We start from the raw sequence: 22,625 nt of genomic DNA on the forward strand, positions 1-22,625 counted from the left end.
GAAGAGAAGTTTGAGAGAAATGTGGAAGAGTTTTATTTCTTTTTGTTAAAATGACTTCTCTTTAAACTTTGAATTTTAGTTAAGATGTGTATGTGTATAGGAGCACGGTTTGATTTTCTCACGAAAATGATGCGTGGATTGTAGAGTATTTTATAGACTGTTTGCTCTGCGAACGAAATAATAATAATGGACCAACATCTCTACACGTGACATCTTCGCAGATTGGTTGAAGCGGAATCAATTGCTTGAAGTGGAATCAATTGCTTGAAGCGCCGACCACTAGTTATATCTTTGAAATAATAAGCGACCAACATCTCTACACGTGACATCTTCCACCTCGCATCGTGGCATCCCACACCGCACGACTTCGCTGCTTAAGTTGGCCCACTTCATAGCCGCCCAAATCCTGTCCACTCAACAGTCTCACTATTAGCCAAGTTTTCTTGCTCTCTCCCTCTGAAAGATTTTATACATATTTATTCCTCTCTTGTTTATATTTTCCTATTAAATAATATTGAATCAGAATTTTCAATGGAAGATCAATTAAAACCCGATCGGAGCAACAAGAATCTCGATGACTCAAGATCTCATAAATCCCATAGCCTCTCTCATACCATCATCCCTCACATTCTTAACTTGTAAGTCCCACTCTTTTTCCCCCCTTTCTTTCAAATATTTTGATCAAAATAATTGATAATTTTGTTATTTTTTTAGATATGGGTCGCGAGCTACAGCTAAAGACTTTGAGATTTATGACCCGAATGCTACTTTTGAGGATCCCCTCATGCGTGCCCATGGGTAAGAGAAAATACCTCATTAGTTTACTTTGTTTTCTTTCGAGTTTTTCGATTGATTCATGATTTTGGTTGTTGATTTTACAGAGTGAAGCAGATCAAGTCTGCTTTCTACTCAGTAGCTAAGGTTAGATTTTGATCAATTTAATACTTGTGATAGTCTAATTTGGATAATTAAGGCTCCGTTAGGATATCATGTTATTTTACTTGTTTTCAAGGTGTTTTTGCCAAAAACAAAACACTATGCATTTGGAAATCATGATATTTTTGAGCTAAATCATCCTCAAACCAAAACACAACACTTATTTTAAAACACCTTTTAGGTGTTTAAAGTTTGGTGTTTTGGTTTTGAGTTTGAGGAGGTGTTAATATAATATCAAACATAATATATTAAATGTAATTAATATATAGTTATTATCAACATACTTATTATATTATACTATACTATATTATAGTTAATCTAATATATTAGTAATATTTATTAAATAATATAAATATATAATAATTAAAATATTTTATATAATAATATAATAATGTAAAAATAATATATTCATAATATAATAGTATTTATTTATATCATAAATACTAATATATTATTAAAGTACTATTAATAAACTCTAACATATTAAAAAATATAATATATTATATAATATTAAAATATTTACAATATATTTATTTATTAATAACATACTAGTAATAACATAATATTAACATTATTAATAATATTATATTATATGAATAATAGTATAATATTATATTATATTAATAATAGTATAATATATTAATTTATTAATAACATACTAGTAATAACATAATATTAACATTATTAATAATATTATATTATATGAATAATAGTATAATATTATACTATATTAATAATAGTATACTATTATATTAATAGTAAAATAACATTATTATAAAAATATTATATAATATATAACAACAACAAATTGATATACCAAAGTAATTAAATATATAATTATTTGAGTATAATTTGTAATAATTATAATATAATAATAATTATAAAATAATATAACTCATTAAAGTACAATATATATTATAATATATTATACAATAGTATATTATATTATATCTAATACTTATAATACTATGATAATGTAAACTAAATATTATAACATTTTATTTATAATATATTTTATTATAATTAATGTATAATATATTAATAATATGTTTAATACTAATGTTGTAATAGGTCAAACTAATGTTGAACAAAAACACTCAACATGATGTTTTGAAAGCAATTTAAGGGAAAAACACAACGCCATGATATTTTTTTATAAAAATACAACAAGGAAAACATTATGGTATCTAAACGAAGTCTAAGTGTTTGACAAAGTGTTTGAAATGCCTTGATGTTTAAAAGGGAGGCTCTTTGGTAAATTGCAACTATAGTTACTACTGCAAATTATAGAATTTAAAAATTATAAAATTTAAAAGTAGAACTGAATTGATGCAACTGTAATTGCATATAATAACACTTGCAACGATTCAATTGCTTGCAATTGACAATGTTAAGTTGAGAGAAGTGGTGGACACTATGAAATATATTGTTATTATTTTTTTAGTGGTACAAACACACTATTCTCCCAAATACAAACACACACACTCTCTCTCTGCTACCGGGATGGATCTAACGCAAACACTTGAGGGGTTATTGGTTTAGGGGTAGGTAAACAGTGTTATGGGGTTGTCGATTACTGTTGCAAGTTAGGTGGGTGACTTCAATAGACAATTGCATTGAAACTACACCTCTGGCCTTAATAAGACCTCCCTTAATGAGCTTTTAGTTATTTGAGTTGCAACTATAAAAAGTAAGTTGTAGGGTGCAACTGAAGGAGCATTTGTAAGTGTAATACCTAGTTGCAATGAAATAAAAACTAAAAACCACGGCAGAATGACTCGATTGTAACAAGACAAAACTAGCAATCGGGTAAAAATTTATCCTTGTGCCCGTTAAGGGTTAGCTACTATATGTGCCTTAATATGCTCTGAAGAGTTGAAGATGATGGTTTTAAAAATGAACGTGCGTCTGCTCACATGGCATATATGGTGTGATGGCAAAGCTCGGTTGGAACTTAAGCTTCAATGTAAATGTTGTATTAATACCCTGATATTTATTGCAGATATTTAGTGAATCAGAGATTGTAGAATACAGCGTCCAAGAAAGCGCAACTGCTTCCGGAAAAGCAGAAGTACTGAAATTTTTTTAGTGTAGTTTTCCATTTTGATATTCCTCCTCTTTTTCTTCCCATTACAGTCTAAAAATATGATTATCATGCTTGTTTTGCCTAGATTCTTATTGACAATAAGCAACATTACAAAATATTCGGAAAAGATGTGGATATAACCTCACTTATCAAGCTCAATATTCAAGAAGGGAAGATTATCCGTCATGAGGACTGGTGAGTAAATACCAAATAATTCCTAATGCTGTTATTTTTCAGTTCACATGTTCTTGTGGGTAATATAGATATTTTGATTTGCTTATGTACCTATACTTGTTTAGCGGTAGAAATCATGAATTCTTTTTGCCTATTTTAGATCACGTCAGGACCTTCATTAGCTTCGTCTACATGCCTTTCAGTGTACATCATGTCTTATATTATATTTACATTTTTTTCCCTCAAGTTACAAAACTAGTTTTTGACCATTATGTTTGGAATTCACTTCTCTACAATTTTAGATTTTAGTTTACACTATTTAAACTTACTCGTGTAGCTCGGATGAAGGTATAGATCGTCGCTAACAGAATAACTTTTAGCTGAAAATACATGGTCATTACATTCTTAATTGCACAAACTCCAGCCTACGGCATGTTGTTGGCTTTGTGTTCTTTTAACTTCAGTTTTTAAGTCAGAGTTAAACAATTTTAAGTTGTCGTGTTCGAACCTTTACAGGTATATATGTTTATAACCTGGAATTTCACTTAATTTACTTTTGTGTATTGGATGTGATCGAAGAGTTAACCCCTAGGTTCTTTATGCAATTTTTGTTTAACATTCTGAAGTTAATTAAGACGAACCTGATCATTTGATTGGAATTCTCTAAGCTACAATTGAGCCTATGCGTGCCAAAATTGACTAAAAACTCACAACCTAAGCTAAATACTAAGATTGAGTTCTAACCCTTCACCCCTGATGATAAATGTAAGGGGAAAAAAGTCCTAAAGAGAGCCTTCTATGGAAAATTATATATGAAGTAAGGAAAGCATGATACATGTTTACTATCAATTTTAAATATATAGGTGCAGCTAGTTTGTAGTGTTGGCACAATAATAATATTGCATCCATGATATTCATCAAGTTTGAAATCTATTCTTTGTCACGTTCTCCTTTCGACATATAATTTCCCACACAAGTCCCTATATAATGATCCTTTTTTCCAAGTTGACCATTCTTTCTTTAAACTACTCTCTTTTCTGAGAATTGAGCCATACGCAATATTTTTTACAGGTGGGATAGAAACCCTTTAAAGAACAGAGATACCGTGAAGCCAGCTTTTGTTGGGAGGTTAGCTGAAATGACTCGCAGAGGCTCAATGATCATAACCCATGCTATGATGGGATTTGGGAAGGATCCTAGTCCTTAGAATTTTCGTTCTATGAAAATGACTCTATCCTGATATTGCAAAATGGGAGTTTACTTCTAGTTGAGTTATATATATTGAGTATTGACCAAAAAAAGAGTTTTATATACTGAGATAAACCCGTGTAGGGTGTTATAAGAGAGTGTTCTAGTGATATTTTATCTTATATGTCTCTAACAATCAATATGTGGGGACAGCTTTGCTGCTCCAGAAAACCGATTTTGGAGCACCGATGGCATTTTTAGTAAATTTGCACCAAAAACTCTCTCTCTCTCTCTCTCTCTCTCTCTCTCTCTCTCTCTCATTCCACTACTTAAGGGGGAGGCTGATTATTTTAGGTGTTCCACGCTTAGAACTATAAATAAGTGGAATTTTAGGGGTATACATATATGTACACTGTTGGATATTTATTAAGAAAAGGCAATTTTGCCTTTGTGTTTTAGTCCCACATCGAAAAATTGAAAAGAATCCTCTCTCCCTCAACGCTATAAATACACCCTTATTCACATTCTAAAACATAAGAAAAAAAGTTTTTCTCCTCTCCTTTGGTTTAAAGAAAATTGTTTTTTCCCCTCTATAAATTTTGTAGTAATTTTTTTTGGGCAATCTTCTTCATCTGAGCTGAAGCTCTGTACTCTCACCCGAGTACGGAGGCCGGCCGTTTCCGGGGGCCTTTATCGCTTGGGGGGAGAGAACCATTTATGCCAGGGCGATAGGCGGGTTCTTAATCTTCTAGGGATTTATTTCATGCTATAATCTTAATTATTTATTAAATTTCTAACAATTTCGATTGTTGAAAATTTATCAAATAATTAAGATTATAGCATGAAATAAATCCGAATTAAAATAAGTAAGAGATAAGAAAATCAGGCCTGACGGGAGCAGTCGTGTAATCACTGGCCTAGAAGATTAAGAACCTGCCTATCGCCATGGCGCAAATGGTTCTCTCCCCCCAAGCGGTAAAAGCCCCCGGAAACGGTCGGCCTCCGTACTCGGGCGAGAGTACAGAGCTTCAGCTCAGATGAAGAAGATTGCCCAAAAAATAAATTACTACAAAATTTATAGAGGGGAAAAAACAATTTTCTTTAAACCAAAGGAGAGGAGAAAAACTTTTTTCTTATGTTTTAGAATGTGAATAAGGGTGTATTTATAGGGTTGAGGGAGAGAGGATTCTTTTCAATTTTCCGATGTGGGACTAAAACACAAAGGCAAAATTGCCTTTTCTTAATAAATATCCAACAGTGTACATATATGTATACCCCTAAAATTCCACTTATTTATAGTTCTAAGCGTGGAACACCTAAAATAATCAGCCTCCCCCTTAAGTAGTGGAATGAGAAATTCGGGAGAGGTAGCTTCCGGCTTTGAACCTTTCCTTAGCGAGTTCATCGCCACCTGAGGGACATAATGGACTAGGCCTTGAATTAGGCCCCTTTAATCAGGTATTGATGAAAACACACACAATACGCTTCATCTATTGAGCAAAGCGAGTTGAGCGTTAAAGGCCATGCTCACAATAAACCGACTCATGAGAGTTTCTAGGGTTAGTCCAGCCCCCCCTAACCGCGGTCATCATGGTTCCTCTCACGTAGGTAAGTCCTCAAAGGGTACTACAGCTGTTTATTTAATACCCTCTATAATACACACGTTGGACTTATTAAGAGTAAAACTCAGCCTAGCCAGTTGTATCATAAGAGCATCGTCATCATAGAGAAGGGGTAGTAGCACAAGCTACATAGTGATATATGAATATATCAGGATCGATGCTCCACACGAGTGTCACTAGTCCAGCTTGTTTCTACCACATTGAACCAACATTGGGACTACGTCTCCAAATAAGGGTTTGGTTGCCGCTGTCAGTGACCTCATCTATGGGCTTAACCCCATCTCTCTCGATGAATCCAGAACCACACTTCTAGATAATCCCTTAGTCAAAGGGTTAACAAGATTCTTTTTAGACTTTACAAAGTCTAGAATCACAACTTTGCCTAGTAGGCGTCGTATTTATTTATCAAGTTCTTAAATTATTTTGTAAGTAGTCCTTCCTATTGTTTGAAATTGACATTAGGTCATCTTCTTGTTATGTTATTTAAAATTAGTCTCTCCAGGCAAGAGTACAAGAAGCAAGAGGAGAGATTAATTTCAAAAAACTTATAAGGATAAGCCTAATAGCAATTTTATTATTATTATTATTATTATTTGATGGACTAATTTCAATATAATTTTTATTCATCATATAGAAATAAGTTATAAGATATACCTCTTGATTTGATTTTCCAGAACATTGATTTATCACATCTCCTGTAACTAGACATATTAGTTGACAGAGCATATTTATATCAATTCTGATCATTTCCTGAAATCTCAAGAGAAAGCATTATACATATGATCAAATAAAGAGCTATAAGATTACTCTTTCTAGTCACTATTAAAAATGATAGGACATCAAAACATGTTAGCATAAAAGATCATGGTCTATGATCGTAATCTATGTCTGAAGATGTAACTGCATAGTGTTTGTACAGATTAAAATTTAACCTTAATATCTGAACATTTCAAACTAATGTGGAACTAAAAAACTACAGTTATATCTTTACATGCATGCATATGCACATACATGAATAAAATTAATAATAGATACATGCAAAGCATTAAAGAGAACCTTATAAAAGGATTTCGTATCTTAAAATATATTTCACTACATATGCATAATTTTTTTTAATTTTTTCTATTATAAGATGTTGAAAATTTGGTTACCTTCAAAGAGACCATCCAAATTTAAATTGGTTGCCTTCAAAAGAGACATTCCAAATTTAAATTAGTTGTCTACAAAGAAGACCATCCAAATTTACATGGCTATTTTCTAGCTAGTACCACCTCTTAAACACATAATAATAATAATGTATATTATTTGTACATACATGCTTTAAATTTTACAAGTGCATTCTTGTATAAAACCTTGTAATTAATCATGTAACAAATGCAAGTTATCTAAAATGACATATGAATATTTATTGCAATATCATTCATAATGCAATAAAAGAGATGAACTTTACATTTGAAGATTTGAAATATAATCCACCATATAAAATAGAATTTTAAAAGATGCACCTCTTTGATTTGGTTCGCTCATATATTGATCATTTATCATTAGGCAATATATGATGCAAGAAGCGTAATTAAATAAATGCATATGAATTTTTTCATAATTCCGGTCCTCTTATTCCAAACCAAAAACTCCTAAAGTGAAAAGATTAAAGTTTTACCTGGGTAGTTAGCCAGGTAAGGATAGTAATAGAGGTTGATCAAAGATCAATTAAGTACCTCGTTCCTTGCAGAGCGCGTTACGCAACCCCTAAACCTTGCCTTAGACACCAACTAATCCAAGAAAACTTGAATCGGTTCACTCAATGAGTTTTTGTTTCTTAATAGAATATAGAAACTTTAAAATATTTCTTGCAAGCATTTAATTTGCCTAGCAGTTATACTGCAAACATACGTTGGATAAGGCCGAGGAGGGGTTTACTTATTGATGTTCGAACCTCATGATTTTCATGTCTTGAGAGTAAAAACCCATTTATTAAGCTCACACATTAAAGAGGATTAATGAAAATAAGTATTAAAAGCTCAAATTATTTACTGGTGATCATCAACGTTCAAATACATAGCATATTTTCTTTAAAAAAAATGGTTCATTTTGAACAGAGAAAGAATTCCTCCTTAACAACATATAGTGGAGGTAACCTCATTTTGTACTTAAACTGACGATCTGTTATTAATTAATTATAAAATCAATTACAAGTTACAATTAATTGTAATTAAAAGTTAATTAGTAGTAATTAATTACAACTTAATTAACAACAATTAAATGAATGTAATAAATGCAATAATTAACAGTAATTAAAGCAACTAATTACAAAATTTAATTTATTTAGGACGAACAGTAACAGTTAAATTTTTTAATAAAAAACAGTTACTGTATTTTTTATGAGTGAACAGTACCAAAACTGATTTTTTTAAAATAATTAACAGATAATCAAGCAATTAGTAGTAATTTTTTTATTAGCAGTAACTTTTTAAATGAACAGTAACTTTTAATTTTTTTTTTCTAATTAACAGAAATTATTCAGCAATAATTAAAAGAAATTAATTTTAGATAAACTTATTTCGGATTTAATAAATCAACAGCTATATGCTCAATCTTCTAGATTGTTGAAAATTTATCAAATAATTAAGATTATAGCATGAAATAAATCTGAATTAAAATAAGTAAGAGATAAGAAAATCAAGCCTGACGGGAGCAGTCGTGTAATCACTACCCTAGAAGATTGAGAACCCGCCTATCGCCCTGACACAAATGGTTCTCTCCCCCCTAGCGGTAAAAGCCCCCGAAAACGGTCGGCCTCCGTACTCAGACGAGAGTACAGAGCTTCAGCTCGATGAAGAAGATTGCCCAAACAAAAATTACTACAAAATTTATAGAGGGGAAAAAACAATTTTCTTTAAACCAAAGGAGAGGAGAAAAACTTTTTTCTTATGTTTTAGAATGTGAATAAGGGTGTATTTATAGGGTTGAGGGAGAGAGGATTCTTTTCAATTTTCCGATGTGGGACTGAAACACAAAGGCAAAATTGCATTTTCTTAATAAATATCCAACATATACTGCTATAAAAAGACGATTGAGGTGTTAAAACTTTTTTTTTGCCCTCTCAAGTTTTGATAAATTCTAACTATGCCATTACCTCTAATTAACCTTTTACTAAATAAATATAACCTCCTATTAATTACGCACTTACTCACCTTTCTAAATAATTATAATTATTAATAATATTTTAACCATTAATTATTTAAAAATAATATAATAAAAAATGTATAAAAATGCATACACAATTATTAGTAGTAATTAATTAAATTATTATAAATTATTTATGAATTTAATAAAATAATTAAAATAATAGAATAATATATTACTAAATACTATTAAGAATTATTCTATTATTCAATGACCAATAAAATAAAGAATAAATATTTAATTATATAAATAGTGTAATTATTTTAATAATATCACATAAACTATGAATTACACTATTTATTTAATATTATCTCATTAATAAATAAATAATTAATTAAATAATATTTTTAGAGTATTTTCTCAAAGATTATTATATGATAGTGAATAATCTATATTTAGTGAAGATTTAAAACTAACCTTTTTACAAAAACTTATTTAATATTAATAATAGTGCTATTACAAAAATTATTTAATATTAATAATAGTACTAAATTATTTAAGAGCTTATTAAAAATTTAAATTAGATAAATATTTTATAGTATATAAATAATATAATTATTTTAATAGTATTACTTGAACTAAAAATTATAATATTAAAGATAGTAAATTATAATAAACCCCCATGAACTTTCAGCATTTTACAGTAAATAGACCCCATAAACTTTTAGCATTTTGTAGTAAATAGACCCTATGAACTTTCGAAATCACACTAAACCCCTAATAAATTTTGTAGAAAGCCCTCAATATATTTAGATAAATTACACCAAACCCCCAATAACTTTCAAAATGCCTTTTTATGCCATTTTTGGTTCTAATTTATAAGGGCTATCTGTAAAATTCAAATATTTATTGGGTTTCCTTTGAAACTAAAAATTCATTAGGGGTTTAGTGTGATTTTAAAAGTTTATCAGGGACGGAAGTTCATAACGGTTTACTGTAATTTACCCTATTAAATAAATATAATGAGACATAACTATTACAGTATGTTGCAGATATTAAGTGTAACTATCTAATAAGGAACATCTAGAAAAAGCTAGAAAGATTAATGCAGCTTAGTTAATTTAGAGTTAAGTTGACAACTTTCAAGTTAGAGGGGGAATATTTAAGAGAACTTATAGAATTTGTAGTTTTATTTAAGAACAATTTTGGATTTAGGGGACTTATTTAAGAAATGATAGTACTGGGCGATCATTATAGGAAAAACATTCAATTATAATAACTATACAATAATAACTAATTCATACATTTCTTTTTAAGCAATCTTATTATATAATTTTATTTATTAACACATAGTTTCACTATTCAATAAAAAATTTAAAATTTGAAACGTGTACGTTCACATGCAAAGCACGTGTATTATACTAGTAGGAAGTAAATGTATCTTTAAAAGGGACAAAAAAATCTTATCTTTGAAAGCGATTAATTATCAGATGGACAATACACCATATTTGTATCATATAATTTTCAACTTTATATTCTTTTTCTTTCTAATTTATGTAACAGCCAGCATTATCCTTTTATGTCATATATGTTCAATAAAAATATCATTTTTAAAAAATTTCAATAGAAAAAACTGTAATTAATTAATTTTACCATAGAAATATTATTCTTTAATAATCATGAAATGAGAAAAGTATGAAAGACATCACGATTTCTATAAATTTTTTATTAACAAATTTATTTTTGGGTTACATAAATTCTTCTTAAACGTTTTAAGTTTTTAAGAATTAATAGAATATGAAGTTATTTTATTGGAGTTGGCCAAAAAGGGAACGTAAAAAAATATGGAAGAGGATAGGCAAATGGTTGTGAGATAAGAGAAAAGCAAATTAAATGGGGAATGACCAAAATATCATTTATGTTTTCAACATGGCTTTTCATTATTTAAGAATTTAAATTTTAAGTAAATTCCTATTTTTAGAGCACTGAAGTAATGCATTTTTTTGGTTCTTTTTTAGGAAATGAATTCCAAGAAAAGAAACACAGTTGTTAGTTTTCCCACTTTTGTAACCCATTTCCAAACTCTAAAATCGGAACCAAATAAAAGAAATAGAAATTATTTGGGAAAATTGACAAGAGTTAGGGTGAGTCAGTAGCTAGTTTTCGAAGAGCTTTACGTCCTTTCTTTTTTTAAAGAAGCAAACAGCCGCAATTGGAGACTGGAGAATGTTATCATATTTCTACAGCATGTTTCTTAAAAGGTTAGTGCTAACAATATATAGCTCAAATAAAAAAAACAGTACCAACACCTCAAACTGAGCTCAAATATAAACCAAAAAACTAAAAATATAGAGCTAAACAAGCTTGAAATCAGCCATAAACCTGTATAAACCCAACAATAACTCAAATCCGAACAATATTATGTGAATATAGAGCTAAACAAGCTCGAAATCAGCATAAAGCTAAACAAGCTCGAAAATCAGCATAGTAACAAAAAAAAACCCCAGCACTAACAGCTCAAATTGACCACAAATATTAACCAAAAACCTCACAAGCTAGAGCTAAACAAGCTCAAAATCAGCCATGAACCTGTGTATAAACCCAACAACAGCTCAAATCCGAACAATGTTCACCTAATATAGAGCTAAACAAGCTCGAAATCAGCATAGTAACAAAAAAACAGTACCAACAACTCAAACTAAGCTCAAATATCAACCAAAAACCTCATAACAAGCTCGAAATCAGCATAGTAACAAAAAAAGCACCAACAACTCAACAACAAGCACAAATCCACCATTACAATGTAGAATAGAGAGCTAAACAAGCTCTAAAATTAGTCCAACCAAAAGAAAACAGCACTAACAACTCGACAACGAGCACAAATCCACCAATGCAATGTAGAATAGAGAGCTAAACAAGCTCTAAAGTCAATCCAACCAAAAGAAAACAGCACCAACAGCTTGACAATGAGCACAAATCCACCAATACAATGTAGAATAGAGAGCTAAACAAGCTCTAAAATCAGTCCAACCAAAAGAAAACAGCACCAACACCTCGACAATGAGCACAAATCCACCATTACATGAATACTTACTAGGGCTCATGATATAAATATATTTGTCATAAAAGATTGCCTCGTCTAAACATTTATGATGTAACATAGGCTGCTCTTTTGATGGTCTGCCTTAGCCATACATTGAAATATCAATGTAGGTTGCATTCCACACAAAATTGTCTTGCCTAAGCATTACACAATAAATATAGGCTGCATTCTCAGTTTACTATCATCATCATCACCCATCTAAATAAACAAGTACGAAAAGAACCCATATCAGAAATAGAGTACTAAAAAGTCATGCGTCATTTAGCTCATACCGAGCATTATATACCACAAAGCACCAACAACCATTTGCTCAATCTAAGCACAAATAACCAACAATAACAATTAGCAACATGTATATAACCAAAAAAAAATATTAGCTACATGTATTGCAACATCCAACATTTGCAATTAACCAAATATAAGTACGTGTATCTGTTTAATAATTAGCAACACGAATGCAAAGTAGATGAACATCATGTGGTTTAGCAAAATAGTGTCGTGTGCACAAAATAACCAAGCTCACAAGATCACATGAATCCATCAAGCCAAGGATGTATCCCATCCTTGGGCCGCCGCAAGACTTTCATTAAACCTCTTCTGCATCTCCTTCGTTTTGATAAATAACCTCCTTGCCTCTTTCTCAGACTCATACAAGTGATCTAATATGTGTCACTATGGGATCTCAAGGTTGAGCTAATTGCTTAGTCCAATGTATGATGTATTGATTTCAAATTGATTACAACGGTGACTCAACAAAGCTACGTATCAACTCATCATTATTGGATTTTCGAGCCTTTTTGCTTGAGGAAGGCATTGTGTTAGACTCATGCTGGGATTTTGTAGAAATGGAGTTTGGTGTGTTGTTAGCATCAGATTAAGGCTCAATCTCACTCTAATGTTGAATGCCTCCATCATCATCATCAAGAGGAATGACATTGTTAACACCAATCGTATCATAAACCGGCTTAACAAATTCACCCCTAACATGATCGTCACCCATGATCTTCTGCAATATTTGTAGAAAGGCAGATGCTTATTTCTATATCCTCTTAGCTTAGAGTTACTATTGTCCTGCAATATGTTAAAAAACATGGTGTGAAATTAATTATAACATTCTCACATTCAATTAAATGGAATTCATTGTTATGATATGAATTAATACCTCAACCCATGTTTTAAGGGTCTCCTCATCTAGGGTTACCATGCAGTTTGCCTCATCCCAATCCGCACCACTTATGTTATATGCAAGACTTCATAAGCTCAAATATGGTTTTCCAAGTTTTCATGCGATTAATCACATGAAGGTGGGTGTACTATGTGACATTCCACTAATTTAGACCCACATCGGTGGGAGAGTGGAAAATTGAGGTGTTTATATAGCGAAAGCTAAAGACTCAAGTGTAACATCAGCTAGTCAATTTTGGTAGTGGTTTGAGGTAAATAGTACGTTACACTCGGTGGGTCCTAAGGCTTGCACGCGCCAATGGGCCTGCGGGCCCGAGGCGTGACAAATAGTATCAGAGCAGTTGCCAACCGGAAGTGTGGAGTTAAGTGCTATGCGGGGCTAAGTGCTACACCATGTGGATGCGGTGTGAGCCCCCTCTAGAGCCCATAGGAGCCATCTCTAGAGTCCATATTACCTGGCAGTGATACTGGGATGTGCTAATTGTCATGCCACGATGAGGACGTCGCCTTTGTAAGGTGGGGTAAATGTGACATCCCACTAATTTAGTCCCACATCGGTGGGAGAGTGGAAAATTGAGGTGTTTATATAGCAAAAGCTAAAGACTCAAGTTTAACATCGGCTAGTCAATTTTGGTAGTGATTTGAGCCAAACAGTGCGTTACACTCGGTGGGTCCTAAGGCTTGCACGCGCCAACGGGCCTGTGAGCCCGGGGTGTAAAACCCCATAAATTTGAGTATATTATGTTAAACAATAATAAATAAGTTATATGGTGATAAATAATATTTATTATTATTTGAGTATGTTAGAAATTGTTTTGAGATCAATTCAATGTATATATATGTGAATATAGGAGTGAAATCATGAGCTACATGCACGAGCCTGAAATCTGGGAAAATGACCAGTTAAGAGTATACATGTTTTACACACCGATGTAGTTTGAATCTGGAAAATCTCAAAAAAAAAGTTGTAGGTATCTTCAATATATTTCCAATAAATATTAAATTGCCTTATTTTGAGGTCGAACGAGAAAATTACAGCCAAAATACCAAAGGTAGTTTTCCTAGTCAGACTAGGTTTCCTGGTTCGGGTCAAACGGCTTTTTTCGGGTTTGCCTCTATAAATACCTGTGTTTTTCACAAAAATTCTTCTCTTTTATCATATCTCTGAACCCTAGTAGCCATCATCTCTCCACAAAAACCCTATATAAATTTCTTGTGAGTTTTGTGAGCTTTGTGAAGCTAAATACCGACACGAGGGCGAGATTATCGACGTGTGGTAATTTTTTGTCAGTGCCAGTGGGTTTTGATTCAATGACTCCTTAACTGGAGAAGAGTCATTATGAGTAAAGATGTTGTGAGTAGAATCCTCAACAACATCGGGTGAGAGTTTTCACCTGTAGCATTCGACGGGGTCGAAATTTTGAAAACCTTCTTAGAAGACGAAATATTCCTGCATTTGCGAGGTGAGAAAGACTTTGCGGATGAGGACGATAGATATTTCTCAAACTTTGCTTGGTCGAACTCATATTCGACCGTGGATTCAACTGGGATCTTGATCGACTACGACATGACGGTCTCGACAGCGAGACCGTTGGCTCCCACTGTGGTCGCCAGTTTGTTTTCATCGAAAGTTGGTTTCATTGTGGAATTTATTATATATATTTTTTGATTGTTTACAATGAATTCAAAAGAAAATAGTATTTTTATAAGACTTCCATTATACAATAAAAAGAAAAATACAACTTTCTAGAAAATAACACAGAAATCGTTTGTCAACTCCTACTTTTGTGGGATCTTCGCCTATGCTGGGGGTGCTTTAGCTCGTGGACCACTGATTCACGGATTCTGATTGAATTGTGAAGACTTTTGGGTATTTTTCTTCGTTTATTGAAGTAAGAATCTTAAATGAATATCTTATCTATGTAAGATGTTAACTCTTCCAAAGATCAAATAAGGGCTTAGATCTCTAGGAATCGCCAAAAGCTTCTTAAAGTGTTTGTGAAGAATGAAGACTCTCTCTCTTATTCAAAATCACCCAATACTCCAGTCTCCCCTCTCTCTCCTACTTGGGAAGGTATTTATAGGAATAGGGGTCCATAACTGTTGAAATGGGAGTAAAACAGCTAACTAACTACGTGTTCATTGGGCACGGCAGTCTCTACTGTCATGGCCAAAGAAGCAGTTCCAGCCTGGCTTGTAACTGCCCTACTTTGCATTTAGTGGACGATTTTCGTGGATAGTGGACATATTCTTAGGGTGTAATCGTCCCTCTACATAATACATGTTTTCCCTCAGTTATGAAGCCACGTGGACCCCACAAAGATGTTAAAAAACCGTTAACAAATCACAAGGAAATGCTCTTTTGCTTGCGCGACACCTTCCACTGTCACGCCTATGCGCGTCAGTATTCACTGCTGTACTAATGCGTGTCAGTGTACCCTATCGCGGGTATACATGTTATTTTTCTAAGTTGTTTTACCTGTTCCTTTGCTTTTTTTGTCTTTGGATGATCCCCTCTGACTTAGATCATGATGTTCTTTGTCTTATCTCTATCTCGAACTGTGTGCGGGAACCTATAGGTAATTTTTATGCCTAAAAGTATCAATGAGATGGTTCCTACTACATTCAGAGAGACAGAGTAGAGTTCAAAGGCTGATTTGTGGCAGGAAGCTATGCGAGAGGAGATGAAGTCTCTTCAGAAGAACGACATATGGGAGCTTGTCAAGCTTCCAAAGGGGCGAAAGGCGATTGGTTGAAAATTGGTGTATACTAAGAAGGAGAGTATCGAGGGCACTCCAGTGAGGTTCAAAGCTAGGTTGGTAACAAAGATATATGCACAGGAAGAAGGCACTGGTTACAATGAAGTATTTTCTCCGGTGGTGAAGCACTCTTCGATTCGGATCTTGCTAGCTTTGGTAGCACAATATGTATTGGAATTAGATCAGTTGGATGTAAAAACGATATTTTTTCATTGTGATCTTGATGAGGAAATCTATATGACTCAGCCATTAGGGTTTCATGCTGCAGGGAATGAGAAATTGGTTTATAGGGTGGAGAAATCGCTATATTAGATGAAGCAATCTCCAAGACAGTGGTATAGGCGATTTGATGGGTTTATGCTCAGTTATTCGTACATTAGGAGCCAGTTTAATCCTTACGTGTACTATCGCAAGTTGCATGGAGGTGTATATATTTACTTATTGCTTTATGTCGATGACATATTAGTTGCTTCTATTTCCATATCCGCCATAGATAGATTAAAGATTTAGCTTTCGAAAGAGTTTGAGATAAAGGATTTGGGTGAAGTGAAGTGCATTTTGGGGATGAAGATCAGCAGAGACAAAGATAGTGGTAGAATTTGTTTGACACAGGTGGCTTATTTGAAGAAGGTTCTACAACGATTTAATGTGAGTATGGAGACGAAGCCAGTTAGTGTGCCTTTGGAAGCCCATTTGAAGCTTTCAACTAATCTTTCACCGAAGATAGATAAAGTTAGAGAGTTAATGTTGAAGACTCCATATGCGAGCACAGTTAGAAGTTTGATGCACGCTATGGTTTGTACAAGGTTGGATTTGTCACAGGCAGTGAGCATGGTTTCGAGATACATGCACGACCCGGGTTCGGGTCACTGGGATGCCGTGAGATAGATTTTGAGGTACATTCGAGGTACTCTCAATGTTGGTTTGGTGTTTGAGAAGGACACTAGCGGTGGGCAGCTATGTATTGGTTATGTCGATTCAGACTACGCTGGAGATTTGGATAAACGCCGGTCGACGACGGGATATGTGTTCACTTTGACTCATGCGTCGGTATGTTGGAGATACACCTTATAGTCTACAGTAGCTCTGTCGACGGCAGAGGTAGAGTATATGGTGATTACGGAGGCCGTTAAGGAGGCAATTTGGCTTTGAGGAATTTTGGGAGACCTTAGTGTTTCGCAACAATCTATCACCATTTATTGTAATAGCATGAGTACTATCTATTTAACGAAAAATCAGGTCTTTCATGCACGTACGAAGTACATTGATGTTCATTATCACTTTGTTCAGGATGTTCTTGAAGATGGGGATGGGAAGATTATGACAATTCACACAAAAGATAATCCATCGGATATGCTCACGAAGGTGGTTCCGAGCAATAAGTTCGATCATTATAGAAACTTATTGTAAATTTGTGATTGTTGAGGCCGTTTGCGACCATTTGGATGAACTATGGGCAGCTTGATACTTTAGGAGAGAGGGTACGTTAGCAACCATATTGGTGCAGCCAAATTTGGCGAGATGACGTATTGGTGCTCATGTTGGTGTCGACTCAATTTTGGGAAAACTTCGCCGAGCTGGAGAATTGTAGAAAATGATGTTGAATTGTTCAAAATGTACAAAATCAGCGTCTACAGGTTTTTTCTTTGGTTGATCAACCGACAACATAGGATCGGTCGACCGAACGTACAACATATTATAGGGTTTGAAAACCCTGCTCTGGTCGGTCGACCGATAGAGGAGCACCGATCGACCGATAGTGGATACGAGCTGGATTTTGTTTCCTGTTCTGTTTTGGATTGTGTTTTGATATAAATAGAAACACATCTTTCTAGGATTTTGTATTAAAGATTAATAGAGAATTAGCATTATTTTGAGCACTTTGAGAGGGAGGTTATTGTGAGGGAGTGTGAGATCATTGGTTGAGTTATTTTGAGAGTTGTTTGAGAGTTTGTAACCCGTTGTTTCTCCTCCATATAGTAAAATCTCCACATCCTCTCCCCGTTGACGTAGGCAATTTGTCGAACCATGTAAATCTTTGTGTTTGTGTGATTTTGGCTGTTATTTTGTGAATTGCAATCGTGTTTGATTCTTCTCTCTTGTTTGCCGACTCGTTTGGATTGCGAGTACACTTCGGCATGACGCACAATAGTTTATTCATATACGACCATTGTGCTGTATATTGGTAAAGTCGAGTTATATGTAGGAAATATTCTTTTCATATTGTTGTGAATTACGGATTCTAGTTGAAAGATGGGTCTATATAGGTATATTTGTATGTGTGGGAAACTGCAAGAAAATTAAGAATTGAATTTGTATTATTCTCTCTAACTGACTTAGAAAAAGAATGATTACAATCACCTCAATATAACTTCTCTCTAACTAACTCAGAAAAAGAAACTATAATTCTCTTTATCAGTTTTTTGATTTACAAAAGAGGGAAGGATGAAACCCTTCCTTTGTTTAAAACTTGGCTCTTTATTTGTGGCTATGGGAGTTTGAATCTTGTATCCCGTTGACGATCCAAGCACTTTGCTTCATGGGACGTCGGTCCTTTCTCCTTGACTTGACGTCTTGAGAGAACTTACAAGGTAAGTTTATAACTCTAGTCGAGTTTCGAGAACTCTCTGTAAGAGTATCAAGAACTAGCAAGCAAAGTTAAAAACTCTCTGTAAGAGAGTTAAGAACTCTAGGCGAGTTTGAGGGAACTTGTTGAACAAATTAGAAACTCTCTATAAGAGAGTTAAGAACTCTAGCCAAGTTGGAATTCCCAAGAAGAGTTGATCTCAAGGAGAAGATGAACCTCCAAGAGTACTAACTGCAATGGGTTTAAAGACCAAACCAAGAGCTCCAAGAGAAGAAGTGGTCACAACCCAGCTCAAGTCTCTGTTTTTCAGAGTCTTGAAAATGTCAAGCAAGAAAGTGTTGCCCCTTTTTTCATGTTGGCAGAGAGGTCCTATAAATAGGTAAAGGATGGCATGCGCCATTCCTTGATTTGTGGGATATGACCTCTTAGGGGTAAGGAGTAGCATACTCCCCCTATAGCTGATGTGACTGCTGTAGGAGTGATGAGAGTCATGTCTCCTCATCCAGGACATGGGGAGTGGGTGGGCCCACTCCCACAAGCAAGGCTAGCATTTTCACTGACTACAGTCGAGTGGACTCTTAGTAAGTTGGCTCCGATAGGAGGGGTCAGCTAGCAGTACCTTTCTTGTCGATGTGAAGAAGCATCGAGTCGTCAGGTTGGCTGAGTCATGTGGACTCTTGATGAGTTAGCTTTGATAGGAGGGGTTGGCTAGCAGCGCCTTTCGTGTCAACTGGGCATGTGTCGACTAACACCGCTTTTTGAGTTAATTAGGCGTGTTGACTGACACCGCCCTTCAAGTCGACGAGAGGGTCTCGGCCACTTGGTCTTCAAGGGGCAGACTAACACCGCCCTTCGAGTCGACGAGGGGGTTTCGGCCATTTCGAGTCATCTGGAGCCTGGACTCTTCGGGGAGTCGACCATTCGAGTCGTCTAGGGGCTGGACTCTTCGGGGAGTCGGCCATTCGAGTCATCTGGGGGGTTAGACTCTTTGGGGAGTCTGCCTGAGTCAGGTGGACTCTCGGGGAGTCGGCCTGCCTTTCTAGAGAAAGGACCCTTAAGTTTTTTTTGCTTGTTCCAAGTTGTTGTGCAGTGATAAATATAATTTTTATTACCTACACTGCCATTCTAGTGCTAAATATAAATATGACTATAGAAAATAATCATAAATACAAGCAATTTATAACGAATCATTTTACCTGCTCAAACAGGTGCGAGTAGTCACGACACATATCCTCTTCACGCTCCCAAGAAGCTTCCTCGGCTGCTTTTCGGTTCTATTGAACTTTGACTAAATGAATAACTTTATTTCTAAGTCTCTTGTCCTCTCTAGCAAGAATACGAACTGGAATCTCAATGGTGGTCAAATCATCATGAAGCTTAATCTCGGGTGCGTCCAACACTCACTGTTATTCCTCATCGCGTAAATGCTTCTTGAGCATCGAAACATGGAAAATGTTGTGTATTCTCGATATTGATGCTGGAAGATCTTGCTGATACGAATCGGATTCAATGCGCTCAATAATCCTGAATGGACCAATATAACTCGGGGCAAGTTTTTCCCGTCTACCAAATCGCTGAACTCCCTTCATCGGCGATATTTTCATTAAAACATAGTCCCTAACCTGGAACTCTAGCGGTCGTTGCCTCTGATCTGCGTAGCTCTTCTGCTGACTCTGTGCTATAAAAATACGTTCCCGAATTAGTGCTACCTTCTCTATAGTCTGTCTCATGAGTTTTGGTCCAAGAAATAAGCTGTCGTTCGGTTCTGTCCAACAAATAAGGGATTTACAAGGCCTCACGTACAATACTTCATATGGTGCTATACCAATAGTCGTTTGATAATTGTTGCTATAAGAGAACTCGATCAAAGGAATGTGGTCCTCCCAACTACCCTGGATATCGATAACACATGCCCACAACATGTCTTCCAATACTTGGTTGACTCTCTCCATCTGTCCACTTGTCTACGGGTGGAACACACTAGAATACGACAACTAGCCACTGAAAGAATTCTAGAAGCTCCTCCAGAAATACGAAGTGAAAACTGAGCCTCGATCTGATACAATCATCTCTGGAACTCCATGCAATCTCACAACCTCTCAGATGAATATCCTCGCATAAGTCTCCTCCGTGTATGTCGTCTTCACTGGTATGAAATGTGTCGACTTCGTCAACCGATCAACTATCACCCAAGCAAAATCATTCCCCTTGTTCGACCTTGGAGAGCCTACAATAAAATTCATGAAAAAAATACACTGATTCCGCCAATATCTAGCCTAAAATCAAACTGGCTAAGGGTGTGAAGATCTCGATACAACGAGCACCTCAAAGATGAAATTCAATGTCGACGCTTCCTGCTCAACGCGTCCACTACGATGTTCGCCTTCCCCAGATGATATTGAATTGTAAACTCATAATCTTTAATAAACTTGACTCATTGCCGCTGTCTCTAGTTAAGTTCCTTCTGAGAAAAGAGGTACTTTAGGCTCTGGTGATCCGTTAATAACTCGAACTGCACTCTATAAAGATAGTGTCTCCATGTCTTCAGTTTGAAGACCACTGCTGCTAGCTTCAAATCATGTATGGGATAATTCTGCTCATACATCCTCAACTGTCACGAAATGTAAGCTATAACTCTCTGGGTCTACATCAAAACACCTCCTAGACTTGATAACGATGCATCTGTGTAGACGACAAAGGTCTTATCACTGCTCGGGATAATCAATATCAGCGTCGTAGTCAACTTAGCCTTCAAGGTCTCAAAAGCTTCTCGGCAAGTACTCTAAACAAACTATACACCCTTCTTCGTAAGGTGTGATAGTGACATCATAATCTTCGAGAAGTTCTGAATGAACCTCCTGTAATAGCCGGCCAAACCTAAGAAGCTACGAATCTATGTAATGGTCTTTGTCGGTTCCCAATCAAGAACTGCTTCAACTTTTACTGGATCCACTGCAATGCCCTTCTTTCTCATGACATGACCTAAAAATCTAATCTCGGATAGCCAAAACTCGCACTTGATGAACTTAGCGCACAACCGATGCTCCCGTAAAGTCTACAAAGCCAATCGAAGATGCTGCTCGTGCTCTGTCTCCGATCTCGAATAGATAAGGATGTCGTCGATAAAAACGATCACAAACTAGTCCAAGTATGGACGAAAAACCTGGTTTATCAAATCTATGAATATCGCGGGTGCATTGGTTAGCCCAAATAGCATGACAAGAAATTCAAAAGACCTATATTGAGTCAGAAAGAAGATTTTGGGAATATCCATCTCCCGAACCCGTAACTGATGATAGCCAGAATGAAGATCAATCTTCAAGAAGTACTACGCTCCCTGCAGCTGGTCGAATAAGTCATTAATTCTTGGTAGTGGATACCTATTCTGGATAGTGACCTTATTCAACTCATGATAATCTATACATAAGCGCATGCTACCGTCCTTCTTCTTCATGAAGAGAACCGATGCTCCCCACGGATAATGACTCCGGTGAATAAAATCCTAAGAAAAAAGCTCATCCAACTGATGTCATATGATAGGATGCTCGGGATATCGGTGTTGTGCCCAGATGCAACTCGATACAAAACTCAACCTCTCTCATAGGAGGTAACCCAGGTATGTCCTAAAAGACATCCTGATCTTTGAGACGACTATAGTCTCGCATAAATCGGCACTTTGGTTGCCCTGTAAGGTTGCTATAATCAACTCAGACCCATCAAATGCTCGCAAGCTGACTGTTTCAGCAAAACAGTCGATACTGACATGGTAGGATGATAGCCAATCCATACTAAGAATGACGTCAAAATCCGACATCCGCAAAACTATCAAATCAATGATAAACTCAAACTCATCTAGACT

General features: G+C 35.0%; 1 protein-coding gene across 1 annotated transcript; it reads left to right on the forward strand.

The window, feature by feature from the left end:
• LOC109830386 lies at nt 419-4,649 on the forward strand. The gene is made up of 6 exons (XM_020397636.1): nt 419-638; nt 715-798; nt 882-921; nt 2,939-3,007; nt 3,108-3,217; nt 4,268-4,649. The coding sequence occupies exons 1-6, from the start codon at nt 532-534 to the stop codon at nt 4,401-4,403; spliced, it is 546 nt and encodes a 181-aa protein (XP_020253225.1). The 5' UTR covers nt 419-531; the 3' UTR covers nt 4,404-4,649.

This window comes from Asparagus officinalis, chromosome 2 (genome assembly GCF_001876935.1).
Source record: "Asparagus officinalis chromosome 2, Aspof.V1, whole genome shotgun sequence".
Classification (NCBI taxonomy): domain Eukaryota; kingdom Viridiplantae; phylum Streptophyta; class Magnoliopsida; order Asparagales; family Asparagaceae; genus Asparagus; species Asparagus officinalis.